The following is a 22,673-nucleotide window of genomic DNA, read 5'->3' as shown; positions in this document are numbered from 1 at the left end:
TGGAGACCCCTGCTCTAATATGCGACCCTATCATTCCTCTCTATTGTAGTTGTTTCCTGTATCACATTGCCATCCTAGATTTCATCTCCATTGTTCCTGTGATGCATTTCCTGTTCTTGGCCTAGAGGAGAAGGCCGCACATGCCGGATGAGCCTCTAATACAGGGGGTCTCCAACCTTGACATTTTTAAGACTGGTGGACTTCAACACCCAGAGGTCCTCAGCCAGCAAAGCTGGCTGAGGACCTCTGGGTGTTGAAGTCCACCAGTCTAAAAGTTGCCAAGGTTGGAGACCCCTGCTCCAGCACACGTCTCTAAACAGGATAGAAAGCAAATCCCTTTGGGATTGTTTTAGAAGACGATCCCAACTCCGTGTAACACTTCAGAAGAGGAAGAGATTCAATAACATTTCCCCTTTGTTGCCCCTAACAGCAGTTTTCTCTCAGCCCCCACCCTTCCCTTGTTCCTCAAGTCCTCTTCATGCCTTCTGGCGCCGGCGCATCCCCTGCCATGCGGGTGAGGCAGCTGCTTCTCTCGCTCCCAAGCTCCCAGCCCTTGCTCAGGCATTCGCCAAAGCCCACCCACCTGCCTTCTCCTTCTGCGCACAGGGATGCAGAAGGGAAGTTACACAGCAGAAATTTTCTGCCCCTGGGGAAGAAGCAGCCATCCAAGTCGATAAAAATATGCTACCCTGTTCTGACAGATAGCTGACCTATCCAGAGGTATTGATCAACAAAGGCAACTTTCTCCCCTCCTTCCATCCTCCCTCCCTCCACCTTCCTTCCTTCCTTCTCCCCTCTGTCTTCCTTCCTTCCTCCCTTCTCTCCCTCTCCCTCCCTCCTTCCTTCTATCTTCCTTCCTTCCTTCTCCCCCCCTCTCTCCCTCTGTCTTCCTCCCTTCTCTCCCCCTCCCTCCCTCTGTCTTCATTCTTTCCTTCCTTCCTTCTCTCCCCCTTCATCCCTCCCTTACCCACCTTTAATATTTTTACAAATAATTCAAGGCGGCGCACATATCTAACCTACTTTCCTCCTCCTATTTTCCTCACAACAACTCTATGAGGTGAGTTGGGCTGAGAGAGAGGGGGGGGAGAGAGAGAGAGAGAGAGGGACTGGCCCAAAGTCACCAGCAGGCTTTCATGGCTAAGGCGGGACTAGAACTCACTCTCTCCCACTTTCTAGCCTGGTGCCACTACACCCGTGATGGTGAACCTATGATACACGTGCCTGAAGTGGCACACGGAGCCATGTCATCTGGCACGCATAGCATTGCCTGTTCATCTTCCGGGTTTCTGGTGCACATGCATGCACGACAATCATTTGGTCCTTTTCGGCATTCGGTGACACACGCACTCATGCATGCTCCCTTTTTGGAACTTGGTGCCAAAAAGGTTTGCCATCACTGCACTAGACCAAACTGGCTCTAGAGTTCCCAGATCTGTCTGTCTGTCTGTCTAGTCTAGCCTAGCCTAGCCTAGCCTAGCCTAGCCTAGCCTAGTCAAGTCAAGCCTAGCCTAGCCTAGCCTAGCCAAGCCAAGTCAAATCAAGTCAAGTCAAGTCTAGTCTAGCCTAGCCTAGCCTAGCCTAGTCAAGTCAAGTCAAGCCTAGCCTAGCCTAGCCTAGCCAAGTCTAGTGTAGCCTAGCCTAGCCTAGCCTAGCCTAGCCTAGTCAAGTCAAGCCTAGCCTAGCCTAGCCTAGCCAAGTCAAGTCTAGTCTAGAGGCAGTTTGGTCTAGTGGTTAAGGCACTAGGCTAGAATGCAGGAGACAGTTAGTTCTAGTCCCACTTTAGCCATGAAAGCATGAGATGATCTAATATGACTTGTGGTCATCGTTTGACTTTCACAGCCCTCAATTATTTTGGGCGTTTCTCAAGGTACAGTATATGGTAAAGAATGAAATACGTTTAAACCTTGAATATATTTTTTTTTTAACCCAGGTGTGTCATTCAGCTGAAGAAAAAAAAATAAGCTAAATATGCATAGGCTAAGCAAACAAGACAAATTGGGGGTCTCACTTGGAAAAGGTGTTTCTGGCGTAGTGCATGATGCTGTCAAAATCGTATGTCTCGCCTAAGGACTCCACCTCTTCAGGTTCCATCTTCAGGAAGTTGTACTCCTGCCCTGCAGAAGGACCAAGAGGAAGAAGCGTGAAAATTGCATGATAGCTTAGAGCAGGGGTGTCAAACTCAAGGCCTGGGTGGCCGGATCCAGCCCGCGGGGTGCTTAGCTCTGACCCATGGGGCCGCCCTGGAGACAGCAAAGGACTGGCCCATGGTGCCCCTGCCAGCAAAAACAGAGCTCTGGTGGAGGGTTGTAGGAGGCCGTCGCAGCCAAAAATGGAGCTTGCAAAGGCCGGAGGCGGCCCTCCTGAGCTCCGTTTTCGCTGGCTGAGGGTTGCAGGAAGTCACCGCAGTTTAAAACGGAGCTCGGGAGCCTGTTTTCACTGGCAGAGCGCTTGGGTCACCAGAGGTGCCCCTGACACGAGTGATGTTGAGCTAACTGGCCACACCTACCCTGCCCCCACCCCAAAGTCAAACATTTTTTTAAATAAAAGTTTTTTTTATTTTTTAACAAACAAACAATGCATTTTTTCTGAACAGAGTATTGGCCAAGTCACAAATTTGTACAGCTTTTAGTTATCGCCCAACACAATTTATATATTTCACTTTTTGCCATAATATTCTTTCTCTCTAATTTTTATTTTCTTTTCCTTATTTCTGTTATATAACCAATCTTCCCATTCACCCTAATCATTAATTAATTTTTCTCCTTTTTCCTCCCCTCCTCTCATTGCTACCCCCAAGTTAAAACCCTTTAGTTTCAAATCAATCATTTTTCTAATATTTAACCCTACCTCTAAATCACCCTATTCAAATATTTTCCCATTGCTCCCTTTTCACAACATAATATAGTTTCAAGCATTTTCCCTAAATTCCGTTATTCCAATCACAAGAATTAATATTCATACAATTTTACATATACAACTTATCCAAATACTGCAATCAAATACCTTACTACAATTCACTTAAATATATAACATTAAAAACATTCATTTCTATTTCTCAATTCCAAAGGCAAACATAACCCTGATGCGGCCCTCAATGAAATTGAGTTTTGACACCGCTGGCTTAGAGGGTCTGGAGCAAATACCGTCCCCCAAGACTTAGCCGATTTGGTGTCTTCCCTTGCACATCCTGCTTGTTAATGGCAGCCTCTGCTTTCTCCTGTGTGATTCCCCAAAACACAGAGCCATGATCTGAGCCCATAACCCTACATGGACTAGGGCAGGGGTCTCCAACCTAGGCAACTATACGACTTGTGGATTTCAACTCCCAGAATTCCTCAGCCAGCACATGGAATAGGGATCAGGTTTACCTACAGAACTGTCTTTGTCCCATTAAATCAGTCCCTCCCGCTCGGTCAGGCAGGGAAGGTGTATGATGGATCCTGTCAGTCAAAGAATTACCACCGGTGTGGTCCTGGAAGGGAACTTTTGTTGTGGTCCGCCAGCAGCCTGCAGAGCTGGCAATGGAGTCAGACAGCGATGAAGCTGAGGAAGAGCATGGGCCAATCCTGGAGGCTGGGGAAGGCCCTGATGAGGGCTCTGCGTCAGAGGCAGAGGTGGGGCCAGGGCCATCGGGGAGTGAGGTGCGGACTCCAGAGCCTCCAGAGGCTGACAATAGTGAGGCAGAGGAACAGGAAGAGCCTGTTCCTAATGCACGCATGAGAAGAACTGCCAAAAGGCAAGAGCAGCTCAAACAAAGAGGACGACTCGGGAGAAGGGCCAAGAGATGATTGGCCCCTCCCATAAGGCTTAAAAGACCAGCAACGGTGTTTGGGTTCTTTGCCAGGAAAACAACGTTGATAGCTTTTTCTTGTTGCATTTGTATCGGTGTTTTCTGAACTTTTGCCAAGAAAGGCCTTTGGCAGTTTACCTAATTGGACCAAGGTTAGTGATTGGACTGAGGAATTTGCGTTGGGAGGAATTTGCTTTAATTTACTTGGACTGCTCTGAGAATGAAGTAATTCTCAGCTGTTCTAATAAAGTTTGTTTGTTTTTACACTGACTGAGTTTCCTACTACCTACTTGGGACTGGGTGACAACAACTTTTTCTGCCATTGCCTCTACCGTGGGGGACATCCCTCCCCCCAACCAGAGACAAGGGGTTCCCATTCTCTGGCCTTCAACACAGCTCTGCAACCTTATTTGGGGTGCATAGAAGAGCATGCAGCCATTGGGATGGTTGGCACCCTGAAAATCCTCCCTCTGCCTTTCATTTAATTTTAACTTTGCTTGACTCTTTTTACATTTTATATACAGGTAATCCTTCACTTCAGGGTGACTAAGGTGGCTCAGTGGCTAAGATGCTGAGCTTGTCGATCGAAAGGTCGGCAGTTCAGCGGTTGGAATCCCTAGTACTCCGTAATGGGGGTGAGCTACCGTGACTTGTCCCAGCTTCTGCCAACCTAGCAGTTTCAAAAGCACGTAAAAATGCAAGTAGAAAAATAGGGGCCACCTTTGGTGGGAAGGTAACAGCGTTCCGTGCGCCTTTGGCGTTGAGTCATGCCGGCCACATGACCACAGAGACATTTTCGGACAGCGCTGGCTCTTTGGCTTTGAAATGGAGATGAGCACCGCCCCCTAGAGTCGGGAGCGACTCGCACGTATGTGCAAGAGGAACCTTTACCTTTACCTAATCCTTCACTTACAGTCCTTTGTTCAGTGGTCGTACGAAGTTACAACATCAGTGGGGAAATAATACACAGGCCATGACTTAACTGTTTTTCACACTTACGACCAGTTGGCCCCTGGCATATATTTATGATGGTTGCGGTGTCCCGGGGTCATGTGATCACTTTTTGCAAACTCCTGACAAAGTCAGTGGGGAAAGTCCCACTTCCCAAAACCATGTTACTCGTTTAACAACTGCAATGGTTCACTTAACCACTGTGGCAAAAAAAAAAGGTCATAAAACGGGGCATAAGTCACTTAACAAAGTGCCTTGCTTAGGAACAGAAACCTTGGGCTCAATCGTGGCCATAAGGTGAGGACTAGCTGTATCGTTTTTAAACTTTTATTTGTACAGCATCGTAGTCCCTCTGGGAGGGAAATGGGAGGTTTTAAAATTTGATAAATAAAGAAATGCTGAGCCCGCTCTAGATGCTTGTGGGTCAGTGTAACTAAATAAGCAAATTCGGCTGACACTTGGCCAGTCCTGGGATTCTTTCCAACTACGAAAGTCTGCCGTAATTCTTTTCAATATACAGAATTGTATATTGAATTGGCAGAATTGGAAGAAATATCTATCTGGTTCAGTTCCAAGCCAGGAGAAAGACACTGGAAACATGGGAGGCTGATTGGAAAGAGGGTTTAATGATGAACAGGACCATCAAGCACACGGTCCTGGTACAGCTGATCACATGGAGTTGAAAGCGAGAGGTGTATATATGTATACCTTCTATTGGGCTTTGCACTTGAACTTCCTGTTCCTGTGCAAGAACATGTATTCTGTTGGCTATTGTAAAGGTCGTAGCTAACTTTGTAGGTTGTCTGAGTTCCAGGCTTGGTTGACGTTTGCTGGGTGATGCAATGTCTCCAGGTGATTGTGCCATGGGGTGAGGTCTGCTGCTAGATGAGTTAATCCTATAACCGTGATGGTGAGCCTATGGCACACATGCCAGAGGTGGCACGCAGCGCCTCTCTGATGGCATGCGAGCCATCACCCCAGTTCAGCTTTGCTGGGCATGTGTGTGCGCCTCTCACTGGCCAGCTGGTCTTTTGGTCTCTGCCACTCATGCGGGGGCAGGGGGGTAGGGCGCATGTGGGGGCGCGCATGCCTGCATGGGGCATGGTGTGTGCAGAGGGGCCAAATGCACATTGCATTTTGCACACGCGCACTTTGGGCACTCGGTCCAGAAAAGGTTAGCCATCACTGTCCTATAATGTCCTGGAGGGTCAAGTCTTAATCCCATCACCCTGGAGCTGAAGGTCTTTTGTCTTGTAGATAGGCTGGCCCAATCTTTCCCAATGGGCACCAAATATCTGCTGGGGGCAGTTTCTGTCTTTAGAAACATGTTTCTCCTTTAAGGAAGTATAATATTCTGCCTTTTTAAATATTCCTCAAAATATTTCATTCTTCTACAGGAGGAGGGGTGACTTCCCTCAGTATCAAGCAGGATGCAAGATATCTTGGAAGAATATGTAAATTCCAGAAACATGGATATGCATTTGGGGAAAAAGCAGTGAGGGTGGAATAAGCTAGTAAGAAAGGAAAGTACAGGTATCCTGTTGTGACCCAGGTTCCTGGACCTGGACTCCTGGACTCGGATGATTCAGAAAGTGAGGGAGAAGACCTGGCAAGTGCTGCTTCTCTTGAGCCCTCTCCCTCCCTGGCACCCACTCAAAGGGAGGAGGAGGGGCCGGCAAGGCCTGATTCTCTGGAGCCTTCTTCTGATTTGTCAACGCCCCAAGAACAGTTTTGGAGTGATGCAAGACTGCGCAGACGTGACCGGCGCGCGCAGCAGAAACAGCGTTGGGATAAGGCCAAGGAATGATGGACATCTGCAGAGACTATAAATAGGAGGCGGGACTTCCTGGTTTTTTGTCTTGGACAAAGCAATGAATTTGCGCGGGCAAACTGTATCAATGGAGGGAAGAATATATTCGTGAGTAATTCTGGCCTTATCTATAATTTCCTTGTTATCTCCAGAAACTTGGCAGGCCCGTGGGTAGACGTGGCCAGGACATTTATCTATGTAAATAAATTAGAAAAGGAGGCCTCTGACTGACTCTTTGCTGGGAGTATTGGGGGGAGGGAAACAGAACATATCCCTTGATTTATGACCACAATTGAGTCTCACATTTCTGTTGCCAAATGAGACATTTCTTAAGTGAGTTTTGCGCCCTTTTACGGCCTCTCATGCCACAGCTGTTAAAATGAATCATTGCAGTTGTTAAGTTAGTAACAAGGTTGTTAAGTGAATCTTAGCATTGTCAGAAGGTTACAAAATGTGATCACATATAACCCGGGGACATCGCAGCCATCCTAAATATGAACGAGTTGCCATGTGTCTGAATTTTGACCACCGTGGGAGGGGGGGTACTGCAACGGTCATTAAGTGTAAAAAATGTCACTTTTTTGACTGCCATCACAACTTTGGACGGTCACTAAATAACCGGTCGCAAGGCAAGGACTACCTGCAAAGAGGTGTAGAAGGGAATGGACGCAGATGCAGAAGGATTTTACAAAGGCAGGGGATGGAGAGAATAATTGTCATGTTCTCCAAGATACGGAGCGTTTTCATGCTTCATTTAGGATGCAAAAGAAGAAGAAGAAGTAGTAGAGAGAACTGTTTACCTGGCTGGATATTTTCACGGAAGATGGAGACGTGGGCATCCCTGTCCGGACGTGTGTGTTCATGCCAAAACCCGATGACGTGGCCCAACTCATGCACCACAATGCCAAATTTGTCACAGTTTTTCCCAATAGATATGGCCTGGGGTCCTCCACCTCTGCGGCCCACATAGGAACAGCACCTGTATGGGGCACAAATGATCATTCGGTTGAATGCATGACTTGCAGGAAGACCATGGAAGTCGAAAACACGGAACAAATGTCTTTAGGGTTTCCCCCCTCCCCCAGTTCTAAAAAGTAAACTTTTTGGAACATAGAATAACAAGAGTTGGAAGGGACTTTGGAGGTCATCTAGTCCAATCCTCTGCTCAAGCAAGAGTGTCTACAGTATATCTGTGATGGCAAACCTATGGCACACAACTGGCCCGGCCAAAGTTTCCCGTGCCGCTTCAGCAAGCGCTCCTGGAGAGACAAGAGCTTGTAGGTGCCCGATCTGGCATCCGCAATGGAGAGCAAAACCCAGCTGCTCCCTGGACCAGACGCCATTTACTGCTCCGATTCCCAAGCAGCAGGAGACGAGGGCTGCTTTGTGCCACTGGCTGGCACAAATATACCGAGGAGGAATGCTGATGCCGTGCAAGTGCAAGTAGTGCTTTGCTCTTGCACTTCTTGCGGCCCTTGTTGGTCTTCTGCGCACCTCAGTCTTTCAGGGAGATGCTTGACTTCCTCTCAGCCCCAAGACACTGGCTGGCCCATGAAATGAGAGAAAGAGAATGAGAGAGAGAGAGAGAGAATCAGAGAGAGAATGAAAGAGAGAGAATAAGAGAGAGAGAAAGAGACAGAGAATCAAAATGAGACAGAGAGAGAGAGAGAAAGAGACAGAGAATGAAAGAGAGAGAATGAGAGAGAGAGAGAATCAGGCAGAGAATGAGAGAGTGTGAGAGAGAGAATGAGAGAGAATCAGAATGAGAGAGAATGAGAGACAGAGAAAGAGAGAATGAAAGAGAGAGAATGAGAGAGAGAGAGAATCAGGCAGAGAATGAGGGAGTGTGAGAGAGAGAATGAGAGAGAATCAGAATGAGAGAGAATGAGAGACAGAAAGAGAGAATCAGAATGAGAGAGAGAGTGTGGGGAGAGAGATAAAAAGAGGATGAGAGAATGAGAGAAAAGAGAGAGAGAGAGAGAGAGAGAGAGAATCAGAATGAGAGAGAAGAGAGAGAATGAAAGAGAGGGAATGAGAGAATGAGAGAGAAAGAGAGAATAAGAGAGAATCAGAGAGAGAGAGAGAGAATCAGATTGAGAGAGAGAATCAGATTGCGAGAGAGAGAGAGAGAGTGGGGGAGAGAGAGAGAAAAAGAGGGATGAGAGAGACAATGAGAGAGAAAGAGAGGGAGAGAGAGGGGAGAGAGAGAGAAAGAGAGGGAGAGAAAGAGAGAGAGAATGAGAGAGAAAGAGAGAGAATGAAAGAGGGAATGAGAGAATGAGAGAGAATGAGAGAATAAGAGAGAATCAGAGAGAGAGAGAGAGAAGAGAGAGAATCAGAGAGAGAGAGAGAGTGGGAGAGAGAAAGAGAGAGGAGAGAGAGAGAGAGAATGAGAAAGAAAGAGTGGGAGAGAGAAAGAAAGAGAGGGAGAGAGAGGGCGGGGAGGGAGGAGGGAGAGTGCCTGAAGGACCCCATCCCATCACTGGGAGTTGAGGGCCTTCAGCAAGCAGCGCGCTGGATTCCTATTAGTGGTCCACGGGATTTAAAATTACGAACTTGGTGGTCCCTGAGGTGCAAAAGTTTGGGAACTCCTGTTCTAGAGATACTTGTAACTTTCATATGGTGCCATGGAGAACTCAAGGTGATTGTGTTGTTGTTTTTTTAAAGTCAACATCAGAGTTAAGAGACTATTTTATAACCAAGGGCAAAATTAAAACCTGTTAAAATAAAAAATAAAAAAGTGACTCTTCCTGGGATTCTGCTTCTTGGTTTCAAAATCATTCCGATCTCTGATTCAGGGTTGTTGTTTTTTTGGGGAAATGTTCTTCCAGAAATTCTGACGGCATAAACATGACTACACAACAGACACTGGATGAGCAATCAACTGTCTTTGACCTTTGGTCCAATGGATGAAGCAATTGGCAATATTTTATATTCCTTGGCCGGTCTTTGAGACTTCGAGTGTGTGAAGGTTTCCTCCTCCCGTACCAGAGAAAGACTTTATGCAACCGACAAGATGACGAAGTGTTTCTGTTGCTTACCCACATGGCCTGTATGTAAACACAATGTAGCTATCCTCATCGCTTCGTTCCAAGAAGGTCACGCAAGTATACTTCTCCCAATGGCGCATGGCCTGCCGAAAAATAGCTCGCTGAATGCCTGCAAGAAACAGAAAGAGTCCCAAAAGTGGTCGGAGACAGAAAAAGACCCTCCATCCATTGTTTCAAATATGCAGTCTACAGTTCTGAAGAACGTAATGAAGAACTCCGCAACCCAACGAGACAGGTACAGACTTCAACGGATAATTGGAACTGCAGAAAAAACAGTGGCTACCAACCTGCCTCCCATGGAGGATCTGGATACTGCATGAGCCAAAAAGAGGGCTGTGAAAATATTTACAGACCCCCTCATCCTGGACGTAAACTGTTTCAACTCCTACCCTCAAAATGATGCTATAGAGCACTGCACACAAGAACAATTAGACACAAGGACAGTTTCTTCCCGAACGCCATCACTCTGCTAAACAAATAATTCCCTCAACACTATCAAACTATCTAAAAAGACAGTATTACCATCATTATTTCATCTTCCCTATTCCCTATCTCCTTTTCTACTTAGGACTATAACTTCGTTGCTTGTATCTTTAGGATATATATTGTTTTATTTAGTTTCTTAGTATGATTTATCTTGATTGCTTATTTAGTATCCCATGGCTATCACTATCTTATGATTTATGATGAATGTATTTTTATGAGGACTGTGATCATGATTTATCAGTTATAACTTTTATATACACTGAGAGCTTATGCCCTAAGCCGAAGAGCCAGAGCTGTCCGAAGACGTCTCCGTGGTCATGTGGCCGGCATCGTTTAGCAGATAAGACCCGGAGCATGCCAACTCAGTCTAATTTTAAGGATCTATTTTGCGGATATTCTTATGCATCTTCTCACATATACATATACTGTACATATGCATAGATGATAGATGAGATAGAGATAGATAGATAGATAGACAGACAGACAGACAGACAGACAGACAATAGATAGACACAGACAGATGATAGATAGATGGGTGAATAGATAGATAAATAGATAGATAGATAGATAGATAGATAGATAGATAGATAGATGGATGGATGGATGGATGGATGGATGGATGGATGGATGGATGGATGGATGGATGGATGGATGGATGGATGGATGGATGGATAGACAGACAGACAGACAGACAGACAATAGACAGACAATAAATACACAGACAGATGAGATAGATGGATGGATAGATAGATAGATAGATAGATAGATAGATGGATGGATGGATGGATGGATAGACAGACAGACAGACAATAGATAGACAATAGTAGACAGATGAGATAGATGGATGGATGGACGGACGGACGGACAGACAGATAGACAGACAGACAGACAGATGGTAGGTTGGTAGGTAGATAGATAGATAGATGAGAGAGAGATGATTGATAATAGATGATAAACAGACAGACAGACAGATAGATGTAACTTTTATTCAATGTTTTGTTTGTATCTAGCCTTAGGGCTAAAGTACAAGATGATCAGATATTATCAAAAGTTTGGCTGCTCCTGAGGCAACCCACCCCAATCTGTCTATCTCAGGGACACTGTGAGCAGATACATACAGTACAAGGCTAGATTATAAAACACAATCAATACGTCACAGACTCACGAACAAATGTCCCTCAAGCTTCAATTCCATCTAAAAAAAAACCAATACAGCTGTATTCAAAAATTAAAGAGACGGCAGTTGCAGGTTCTGGCCAGAATAAGAGCAATTTCTAAAGATGATGTTCGGTTTGGAACAGCTGCACGAAGTCCCTTCCCTTTCCTCGCCTGTTCCCTCTTTTCAATAGCTCCTCGAGAGAAGATCAAATTGTGATTCAAGGATTTCTAAATTGCTCCGAGAAAGGGAACGAAGAGAAAGGGAAACAAGGAAGGCCCAGCTGCAAACACTCCGATATATTATGCATTTGGCATATGAATATTAATTTTCAGGAAGTGACAATGCATCTGTCAAATGCTACCAGGCAAAAGACATTTAGTTATTCTGCCCTTTTCTTTTATAACGACTCTCCCCCCCTGCACAAAGAGGGAAGAACAGCAGTGGGGAAAGTCAGAATAGTCTCTAAGAGAAGATAATGATGTTAAAACTGTGTTAACAAAATCGGATTGCGCAATTAAAAGCCATCTCTTGGAAATACGCCAAGAGTCTTACAACACCCATTTAATACCCACGAAATGTAGAGAAGCAAAGAGTTGGGTCAAAACAGAACCCGGCACCAATGAATGTTTTAAACTCATCTTCAAATTCCAACTCACCACTGAAATTTCCGCTGATCGCGTATGGAATGACTCCGTCTGGCCACACCCTCTCGGGGCGGGAAGTGGCAGCCCGCCGACTCCGGGTCCGTCCCCAGCCCTGTTTCCATCTTCTCCTCTGCTGCCTTCCAGGTGAGATGTTGGTGCTGTTTGCATCTTTCCCTGTGATGAGACTAGAATCTAAATCAGGGGTCTCAAAACACAAGGCCAGCATCCGGCCCACAGGGCTGTCCTGGAAAACGTAAGGCTTCGGCCCAGTCTACCCAAACATCAGGCCAGCGTGGCTTTGGTTCCGGTCTACCCAATGGAAAGAGGAAACATGCCAGCAGTTTGGAGAGTGGCGTCAAGTTGGCCATGCCCACCCAGTTGGCCAAGGCCACCCAATTGGCACCCCCCCCCCGAGGTCAACCACACCCTCAATGATGTTGAGTTTGACACCCCTGATCTATATGATTTGTGAGTACCGCTTCTTCCCCAGGGCTTAAATCTTCTAAAAATAAATTTGTGTTGATCTTGCCAAAGGTCATTGGATGAGGTTTATAAAGGACGGCCTTCTTCCTTAGTCCAAACTTCAATACCCTGGATCTCATTGTCCTTCTACTGTCTGTTGGGACCAGCCACCCAAAATTTTCAAGTGGGAAGGCCAGTAGAAATCATTAGAGGAGGAACTGCCTTTCCTTTCTCCTGCAGTTCTGAACTGAGAACTGGGAACTTGGTATTGTGCAATCTAACGATGAGAAGGGCTACGGGTGACGTGATGGCAGTCTTCCAAAATTTGAGGGGCTGTCACAGAGAAGAGGGGGGATGTCATTCTGAACATCCAATGTGACAGAGACATGTCAACGCACTGCAGTCTCCTGAAACAAACAATTGAGCCAGCCACTGCCAAGGGATTTTACTACCTCTGTCACTCTTATGGCAAATCGTAATGGTTTCTAAGACAGACAGTAATTTAGCTGTCCCAAACGGTAGGCTAGGCAAACTGGTTAACCCCCCAACCAGTGGTGAAATCCAATTCTTTTTTTACTACCGATTCTGTGGGTGTGGCTTGGTGGGCGTGGTGTGGCTTGGTGGGTATGGCGGGAAGGATACTGCAGAATCTCCATTCCCACCCCACTCTGGGGCCAGCCAGAGATGGTATTTGCCAGTTCTCCAAACTACTCAAAATTTTGGCTACTGGTTCTCCGAACTGCTCAAAATTTCCGCTACTGGTTCTCCAGAACCTGTCAGAACCTGTTGGATTTCACCCCTGCCCCCAACTTTCACAAATCAAAATCGGCTTTTTTTTAACCAAAAGACACAGCTAAGACTTTTGTTCCGCGGGCTCAAAAACCAGTGAAAAAGAATTTTAAATATTTGTTCTGATAGTGAGGTTTGGAAAACCAGAAGGTAGGTAAATAGGTTTGAATTGGTTGTCTGGATCTAACTGAAATGACAAGACATTGTCTGCTCTTATTAGATTAGCACGTACAGGTAGTCCTTGACCACAATTGAGCCCAAAATTTCTGAGATATTTGTTAAGTGAGTTTTGCTTCATTTTATGACCTTCCTTGCCACAGGTTACGTGAATCATTGCAATTGATAGTAGCCTGGTTGTTAAGTGAATCTGGCTTCCCCCATTGACTTGGCTTGTCAGAAGGTCGCAAAAAGGGGATCACATCAGAGATGGGTTTCAGCAGGTTCTGACCAGTTCTGGAGAATCGATAGCTTGAGTAGTTCGGAGAACCTGTAGTAAAAATGCTGACTGGCCCCGCCCGCATCTATTCTCTGCCTCCCGAGTCCCAGCTGATTGGGAGGAAATGGGGATTTTGCAGTATCCTTCCCCTGGAGTGGGGAGGGAATGGAGATTTTGCAGTATCCTTCCCCTGGAGTGGGGTGGGAATGGAGATTTTGCAGTATCTTTCCCTGCCATGCCCACCAAGTCACACCCACAGTACTAGAACCAGTAGTAGAAATTTTTGAAATCCACCTCTGGATCACATGACCCTGAGACACAGCAACGGTCGTAAGTATGAACAAGTGGCCAAGCCTCTGAATTTTGGAGCTGGCTGAGGAACTCTGGAAGGTTTTTTTTAAAAAAAATTTTAATTTTTATTTGCATTTATATCCCACCCTTCTCCGAAGACTCAGGGCGGCTTACACTATGTCAAGCAATAGTCTTCATCCATTTGAATATTATATACAAAGTCAACTTTATTGCCCCCAACAATCTGGGTCCTCATTTTACCTACCTTATAAAGGATGGAAGACTGAGTCAACCTTGGGCCGGGTGGGGCTTGAACCTGCAGTAATTGCAAGCAGCTGCTAATAACAGACTGTCTTACCAGTCTCAGCCACAGAGGCCCTTCACAGAGTTGAAGTCCACAAGTCTTAAAGGGGCCAAGGTTGGAGACCCTTGCTCTACGGCCCTCCCGAGCTCCATTTCGCTGGTAGAGGCACTGCAGGCTGGTCCTTGGCTGTTTCCAAGGTGGCCCTGTAGGCCCGATATAGTAAGCATCTCAAGGGCCGGATCCTTAAACAAGGGGGAGGGCAGAAGGCAAGCCAAAGTCTTTCTATCCAAGTTCTTTGGTCCAACGGCTGCCACAGCCTATGAACATAGTAGCTGGCAGAAGATCCTCCCCCCTAAATGTCCAAGGAGGAGGAAAACAATGAGGCAGCTCCAATCCAAGCCCAGATTTCTGGCAAGGAGAAGGCTCCGCTCCGCTCTTGCACAGATTTAATATTATGGTGTGCAATGCCTGCCTAGGAGCCTCACATCTTTTCCATGGCCCACCCTTGCTATAGATCAGGAGTCAGAGAAGCTGGCTGAGGATTTCTGGGAGTTGAAGTCCACAAGTCTTAAAAGTTGCTAAGGTTGGAGACCTCCTGTCAGCCTCTGCTTTCTACTGATTTATTGATTTATTGCTCTGCTTGCTTTCTACTGATTTATTGATTTATTGCTCTGCTCGCTTTCTACTGATTTATTGATTTATTGCTCTGCTTGCTTTCTACTGATTTATTGATCTGCTTGCTTTCTACTGATTTATTGATTTATTGCTCTGCTTGCTACGGCTGTCATTGTAACGGGAGTGGGGAGGGGGGAGCTGTCTTGGTTAAGGAGGAAGAGGGGAAGCGAGCTGGTGGAGATGTCTTGAAACAGAGAGGTGATTAGAAGAAGTTTCCCTCAGCATTTTCTCTGCAGCTGGGAGGCGTGCTGATAACCGGTCAAGGCCAACCGTCTGGGCATACCATCTGAAGTTGCACCCACATGATCCCCTGGAGGAACATGGATTCAATAATACAAACTGGATCCTTGGGGGGAGGGTTCTGGGCAGTGGTGGGATTCAAATAATTTAACAAGCGGTTCTCTGCCCTAATGATTTCTTCCAACAAGCAGTTCACCACACTGTTCAGAAAGTTAACAACCGGTTCTCCCGAAGTGGTGCGAACTGGCTAAATCCCACCACCGGTTTTGGGGATGTTACCTATATGTGATTTCCGCGCCTGTTGCCTCAGACCTTGCTTTTCTTTGGTTGCATTCAGTTCATACTCAGTAAAAGTAAATAGAATCATCTATTGCAATGTCCTTCCTGTTGAAGACTACTTCAGCTTCAATCACAACAATACAAGAGCAAACAATAGATTTAAACTTAATGTTAACCGCTTCAATCTTGATTGCAGAAAATATGACTTCTGTAACAGAGTTGTTAATGCTTGGAACACACTACCTGACTCTGTGGTCTCTTCTCAAAGTCCCAAAAGCTTTAACCAAAAACTGTCTACTATTGACCTCACCCCATTCCTAAGAGGTCTGTAAGGGGCGTGCATAAGAGCACAAATGTGCCTACCATTCCTGTCCTATTGTTTTTCTTTCATTATATCCAATTAATATAGTTATTACATACTTATGCTTATATATTATATAGTTATTTTCATGCTTATGCTTATATATACTGTTGTGACAAAATAAATAAATAAAAAATAAATAAAAATACCTTTCTCTATGAAAATGGAGTCGGGGTCTTTCTTTCTTGAGTAGTGAAAGGAGGCACAACTGACACCCCCTGCTATAGATGATAAGCCTTCAGTATTATATATGCACAAGAAGGACTGAGAGTGGAAGTTCATTCTCCAAGCCTGTGGGTTCATTACCAGGCAAGGTAACTTCTTCGGCAGAATTTAGGGGATGAGGGTATTCTTCTACTTATAAGGGCTTTGTATGGTCAGTAGGTCTTGTGATGGGGAGGTCACATCAAGTGAGGGTTAGGTCAGGTGAGGGTCCTATGATGGTCAGGTGCGGGTTATGTCCAGTTAGTGTGTTGTGATGGATCTTGTGTTGATGGGTCAGATGTGCGGCATGTCAGGTGAGGGCAATGTTGAAATCCACATTTTTTTATTACCGGTTCTGTGGGCGTGGCTTGGTGGGCGTGGCTTGGTGGGCATCGCAGGGGAAGGATACTGCAAAATCTCTATTCCCACTCCACTCCAGGAGAAGGATACTGCAAAATCCCCATTTCCACCCTACTCTGGGGCCAGCCAGAGGTGGTATTTGCCGGTTCTCTGAACTATTCTAAATTTCTGCTACCGGTTCTCCAGAACCTGTCAGAACCTGCTGGATTTCACCCCTGGGTGAGGGTCTTGTGATGGGTCGGTGATGTCAGGTAAGGATCATTGGGAGGTGGAGCACTGGTTGCATGGATTGGTTGAGGGTTGGTGCCGTCATGGTTAGTGTTGCAGGTTAACTCTCCCCAGTGTCAGCAGTTCAATCCTGACTGGCGCAAGGTTGACTCAGCCTTCTGTCCTTCTGAGGTGGGTAAAATGAGAAGCCAGATTGTTGGGGGGCCGTAGGCTGACTCTGTAAACTGCTTAGAGAGGGCTGTAAAGCACTGTGAACCGCTATATAAGCCTAAGCACTATTGCTATTGCTGCTTTTGGTTCCATTTTGGTCATATCATTCCAACCAGAAGTCCACAAAGAAGACAGGACATCTTGTGACCACTCTTTCCACCACAACCCAACCATTACCTTCCAGACCGATGGCGCTGACCATCCCTTTATTCAAAAGCCCACAACATTTGTGAGTTAAAACCAACACGGCCAACCGTTAACACTTGAAGAGCATGTCTGGGATTGTCAATTTGCGTAGGAGGGATATACTACGGATAAGGGGTCTCCAACCTTGGCAACTTTAAGACTTGTGGACTTCAACTTCAGCCAAGCTGGCTGATGAACTCTGGAGGTTGAAGTCCAAAAGTCTTAAAGTTGTGAAGGTTGGGGACCCCTGCTATGGATCCCATAGTTTTTCACTCCTTTTCTCTTCTGGAAAGGCTACTCTGATGTAGGGACAAAGGCACCAGGCTAAAAATCTGGAGACCATGAGTTCTGCATGAAGCCAACGGGATGGCTTGGAGCCAGCGTTTCTCTCTCAGTCTTAGGAAGAAGAAAAAAAGGAAGGCGAGAAGATGTTGTTAAGAACATTGTAGGGACCAGTCCAGGTAGTTGCCAGGAGTTAACAAATGACCCAAAGGTACACATATATATTTTTCGTGCGGACATTAGTCTACAGTTGAGCAAATGTCAATGGTAAGGAGATTGCTTGAGTCCAGGGAAAAATCCTTCACATAATTGTCCTCATTCTGCAAAAAAAAACAAACCCCACAGCTGATCACTTGCCCCTCCACAAAGATGGTAGGTATCGTTGCTACTTTTGTCTCTCTTTTTTCCCCTGATGGCAAAGGAGGATATCCCGCCAATGTTATCAGTGGACGTGTGCCAGGGCGACGGCACCCGCTTTCAAATCTCTGCAGGAACAGCAGCTGAGCTAACAGCAGTATTGAAAATGTCAAGATTTTCTGTTCACAGGGACATGATGGATGGAACACGCTGCTTTTCACACTGTTTATTTTTCCTGCAGTGACTTTTGCTCATCACTTTCGTCATCTTTGGTTAAGCCCTCGGGGAAGGGCCTTCTCTGCGGAAGATCTACACTGATAGTCCTCGACTTACAGCCATAATTGACCCCAAAATGTCCATTGTTAAGTGAGGCGTTTATTAAGTGAGCTTTGCCCCGGTTTTACGACCTTCCTTGCCGCGGTTGTTAAGTGAATCACTGCAGCTGATCAGTTAGTAACCCGGTTGTTAAGTGAATCTGGTTTCCCCATCGACTTGGCTGGTCAGAAGGCCCACACGATCTTGGGATGACCACAGCAATGGTCATAAATACGAACCAGTTGCTTGCCAAGCATCTGAATTTTGATCACATGATCGTGGGGGGCGCTGCAAAGGTCGTAACTGTGAAAAACGGTCACAAGTCACATATTTCAGTGTTGCTGTAACTTTGGACGGTCACTAAACAAACTGCTGTAAGTCAAGGATTTGACTTAAGTCAAGGAGACCTATACATCGAAGGATAAGGATCAGTGGTGGAATGCTGCCGGTTTAACAGCCAGCTCGGTGAACGTGTGCTTCGCGCACGCTTTGCGCATGTGCGCCCCTAAGGCGCTTGTGCGCAGCCCTGAAAATGGAGCATTTAGAACAGGGGTAGTCAACCTTTTTATACCTACCGCCCACTTTTGTATCTCTGTTAGTAGTAGAATTTTCTAACCGCCCACCTGTTCCACAGTAATGCGCCATGTATCATCATCTGCGCATGCTTCTCGCACATCGTGGATTGGGTTTGGGGTGTGTGTGCCGGCTACCAGCTCTACTTGTCTGTTACAGCTGAGTGGTGTGGGGGGAGATGCGCAAGCTATTCTGGGACGAGGCTCTTTTGTTTGCGGTCGCACTATAGCGCCGTTTAGTTTCACTTACATAATGTGAACTAAACTTATGCGTGGGCGATACCAAATAGTATATTTTCAGAAATTTAAATTGTCACGGGGAATTTTATGAAAACCTAATGAAAATGTTTTAAATAATGCTATGAATTTTTTTAAAAAAGTCAATTAAATTTTAAAAAAAGGAAAGTGCTTCACTATTGAACAAAACCCCTACCGCCCACCATGAAGGCTGGAACGCCCACTAGTGGGCTGTAGGGACCAGGTTGACTACCACTGATTTAGAAGCTCAGCTGCTTACCTTACAAGTCAGTAACGGTAAGTAGAACAGTGAGGGGAGGGGGAATCAGCTGTGCCGCATGATTGAGATGAGCTAAAAAGCAGGAAATAATGGACAGGATAGAACGAGGGCGGGGCCAACTAGTGGTCGGAGCTACCGGTTCGCCTGAACCGGTCTGAACCAGCTGAATTCCACCTTTGATAAGGATGGTTTGGAAGTGCCTTGTCCGAATCTATTATCTCCCCCCAGGAGCTTTACATTCTTCTAGAAAAAAGCGTTCAGGTGCTTTGTACCATCTGAAGACTGAGGCAGCTACAATCCCTACTCACAGGAAACTGACAAGTCAAAAATTATCTAAAGGCAGAGAACCAAAGGTGCTTTTTCAAGAGGCAACTGGACTTTCTTGTTATTCTTCGGAGACGTTTCGCTTCTCATCCCAGAAGCTTCTTCGGCTCTGACTGGATGGTAGGGAATTTCCTTCCAACTAAAGAACATTAGGACAGGGACGGTAGGCACGCTGGTGCTCTTATGCACGCCTTATACTCCGGTGTGTCTTATAGTCCGAAAAATATAGTATTTTTAATTAGGACGTCATTTCACAATGTTCACCAAGTGTTTTAAATTATAAGTCTGGGACTGCAGTCTTCATAATGCAAGTTGTGGTTGGCAGCGAAGAATAAACGTAAAAGTTAATTATCGTCAACGCCACTAAAAGGATTTATGGATGGTGAGAGAAGCACATGTTAACATAACTTCATTTCTACTAGAAAAGCAAACAGCCTGTAGATCTACTGTACACAGACTTGGTTTTAAAATTAATAGATTAAGATTTTAAGATTAATAGATTAAGAGTAACAGAGTTGGAAGGGACCTTGTCCAACCCACTGCCCAAGCAGGAGACCCTGCATCATCTCTGACAGATGGCAGTGCAGCCTCTTCTTGAAAGCTTCCAATGATGAAGCTCCCACAACTTCTGAAGGCAACTTCTGTCCATGGGTTGATTGTTCCCACTGTCAGAAAATTTCTCCTTATGTCTAGGTTGAATCTCTCCTTGATCAGTTTCCATCCATTATTCCTTTGTTAAGAGATGTGATTGTCCATTTAATAACAAAATCAAATAGGCTTATATACAACCCCATATTGCTTTAAAGTACTCTCTAAGCAGTTTACAGGGACGCGGTGGCTCAGTGGTTAAGATGTGAAGCTTGTTGATCAAAAGGTCAGCATTTCAGCGGTTCAAATCCCTAGTGTAGCATAATGGGGTGAACTCCTGTTACTTGTCCCAGCTTCTGCCAATCTAGCAGTTTGAAAGCACGTAAAAAATGCAAGTAGAAAAATTAGGATCATCTTTGGTGGGAAGGGAACGGCGTTGCGTGCACCTTTGGCGTTGAGTCATGCCAACCACATGACCACGGAGGCGTCTTGGGACAGCGCTGGCTCTTCGGCTTTGAAACGGAGATGAGTACTGCCTCCTAGAGTCGGGAATGACTAGCACATATGTGCAAAGAGAACCTTTACCTTTAATCACTTTACAATGTAAGCATTATTTGCATATTGCCCCCAACAATCTGGGTCTTCATTTCACCTTGGAAAGATGGAAGGCTGAGTCAACCTTGAGCCGGTGAGAATCAAACTTAAGGCTGTGCGCAGAGCTTGCCTGCAATACTGCACTTTTAACTATGAACCGCCAGTCAGTTCTATAACTATATATCATGCATCATTTTAAGCTTTGCAATTTTGTCTCCTCTTTAGCAGATGTATGGCCACAGATGAAGGTTTTGTCAAATGGGTTGCAAGGCTGGAGGTTTCAGGCTTGCCAGAAAGCGGGGTCCTTGGTAGTCCCTGAGCATATTTGTTTTCTTGCAGATGTTTTATTACCCAAATAGGTAACATCGCAGCACTAGAAGGGAGTGGAGTTAGTCCACACCCGGGGTGAAATGTTCCCGGTTCGGACCAGATCACCTGATCCGGTAGCGATGGTGGTGGGTGGTTTGGAGAACCGGTAGCAAAAATCCCTCCCTCCCCCACGCCCAGCTGAGCCGCGTGATCATCAGAGGTTTTTTTTTTTACTTTTAAAAGCATTTTTTCTTTGGCTGAAAAAATGCTTTTAAAAGTAAAAAAAAAAGCCTCTGATGATCGCGCGACTCAGCTGGGATCATCAGAACCTTTTAAAAGCATTTTTTTCTACAACCTCTTCATCCGAAGAGGTTGTAGAAAAAATGCTTTTAAAAGGCTCTGATGATCCCAGCAGAGTTGCCTGATCGTCAGAGGCTTTTTTTTCTTTTAAAAGCAAAAAAAAAAAAAAACCCCAAACAAAACACCAAAAATGCTTTTAAAAGAAAACAAAAGCTTCTGATGATCTGGCAACTCAGCTGGGATCGTCAGAGTCTTTTAAAAACATTTTTTTACAACCTCTTCAACCAAAGAGGTTGTAGAAAAAACACTTTTAAAAGCAAAAAAAAAAAAAAGTTTGGCCATGCCCACCCAGTCACATTAAACCCCCCCCACCAAGCCACGCCCGGAGAACTGGTAGTAACAAATTTTTCATTTCACCCCTGGTCCACACCCTTCTAGCACTGCTGAGGTTACTTAGTTGGGTAATGAGATATTTGGAAGAAACCAACCAATCTCAGAAAGCACCAAGTTCAACCGTGGGCTACCAATAAAAACTCCCTTTTACCATCCTGTAATATTCCTTAATTCGGGGTAGAGTCAGGGAGGCTGGATGTAGCTGAGCGTTTACTGGCCGGATGCCCTTCCTGACACCTGACACTGAGTTCACAGCAATTTTTTTTTTCTTAGCACCCTAGGAGAGAAACATCTGCCGCGACCTAAGATTGAACTCTCAACCAAGTGGGAGGCGAGCATCTTCACCGCTAGGCCACCATGCCGCACAACCCTCAGCTACCACAATTCTCTTCTATTGTTGCCAGAAAGTGCCAAGAAGCTTATGGCCAGAAAAATTGTAGCTCCAACAGTTCTGTATGAGAGTTCGTTTAGTGGCCGTTCAAAGTGACAACAGCACTGAAAAATGTGACATATGGCTGTTTTTCACACTTACGACCGTTTTAACACCACCACCCCAATGATCATGTGACCAAAATTCGGCCACTTGGCAATTGGCTCATATTTATGACCGTTGCACGTGATCCCCTTTTGAGACCTTTTGACAAGCAACATCAATGGGAAGCCAGATTCCCTTAACGACCATGTGGCTAATTTAACAACTGCAGCGATTCCCTTAACAACCGTGGCAAGAAAGGTCGTAAAACGGGGCAAAGCTCACGTAACAAATGTCTCACCGAACAACAGAAACTTTGAGCTCAACGGTGGTGGTACCTCGAGGACTCGCTATATCTCCATCGCTAAGATTAGCAACCCTACCTGAAGTATTCGTAGCAGTTCTTTCGACTTTATGCCGTGTGAGATCTACAATTCTGTCCACCTGGAACAACTTCAGGTCCTCCTCATCCAGGGCGATATCTCCTATAAAGGCAGCTGGAAAAACAGAAGGAGAAAAAGAACTTACATTTTCAAATGGAATGGAATGCATTTAATGTAAGCATTGCTCTTCACCAAACACTGCAAATTCACTGCACTTGTGACAAAAAGAAGGCAGTAAAGACCCACTTTTAAACCCCACTTTCTTTGTTGTTGTTAGTCATTAAGTTGTGTCTGACCCATCGCAACCCCATGGATGACGTTCCTCCAGGCCTTCCTGTCCTCTACCATCCTC

At 45.6% G+C, this 22,673-nt stretch overlaps 1 protein-coding gene across 2 annotated transcripts in view; it reads right to left on the bottom strand.

Moving 5' to 3' along the window:
* Positions 1–22,673, bottom strand: part of BMP1 (bone morphogenetic protein 1) — a 191,155-nt gene that overhangs the window by 67,551 nt on the left and 100,931 nt on the right. For both annotated transcript variants that reach the window (XM_058194382.1, XM_058194381.1), the window contains exons 2-6: positions 22,322–22,435; positions 11,903–12,064; positions 9,593–9,710; positions 7,352–7,530; positions 2,009–2,114 (exon numbers count right to left, since the gene is read on the bottom strand). In XM_058194382.1, coding sequence (XP_058050365.1) covers positions 2,009–2,114; positions 7,352–7,530; positions 9,593–9,710; positions 11,903–12,064; positions 22,322–22,435 — 679 coding nt within the window. The remainder of the gene's footprint in view (positions 1–2,008; positions 2,115–7,351; positions 7,531–9,592; positions 9,711–11,902; positions 12,065–22,321; positions 22,436–22,673) is intronic.

This window comes from Ahaetulla prasina, chromosome 9, assembly GCF_028640845.1.
Source record: "Ahaetulla prasina isolate Xishuangbanna chromosome 9, ASM2864084v1, whole genome shotgun sequence".
Lineage (NCBI taxonomy): Eukaryota > Metazoa > Chordata > Lepidosauria > Squamata > Colubridae > Ahaetulla > Ahaetulla prasina.
Note: the sequence above shows the minus strand (reverse complement) of the source record. Positions and strands in the feature narration are given on the sequence as shown.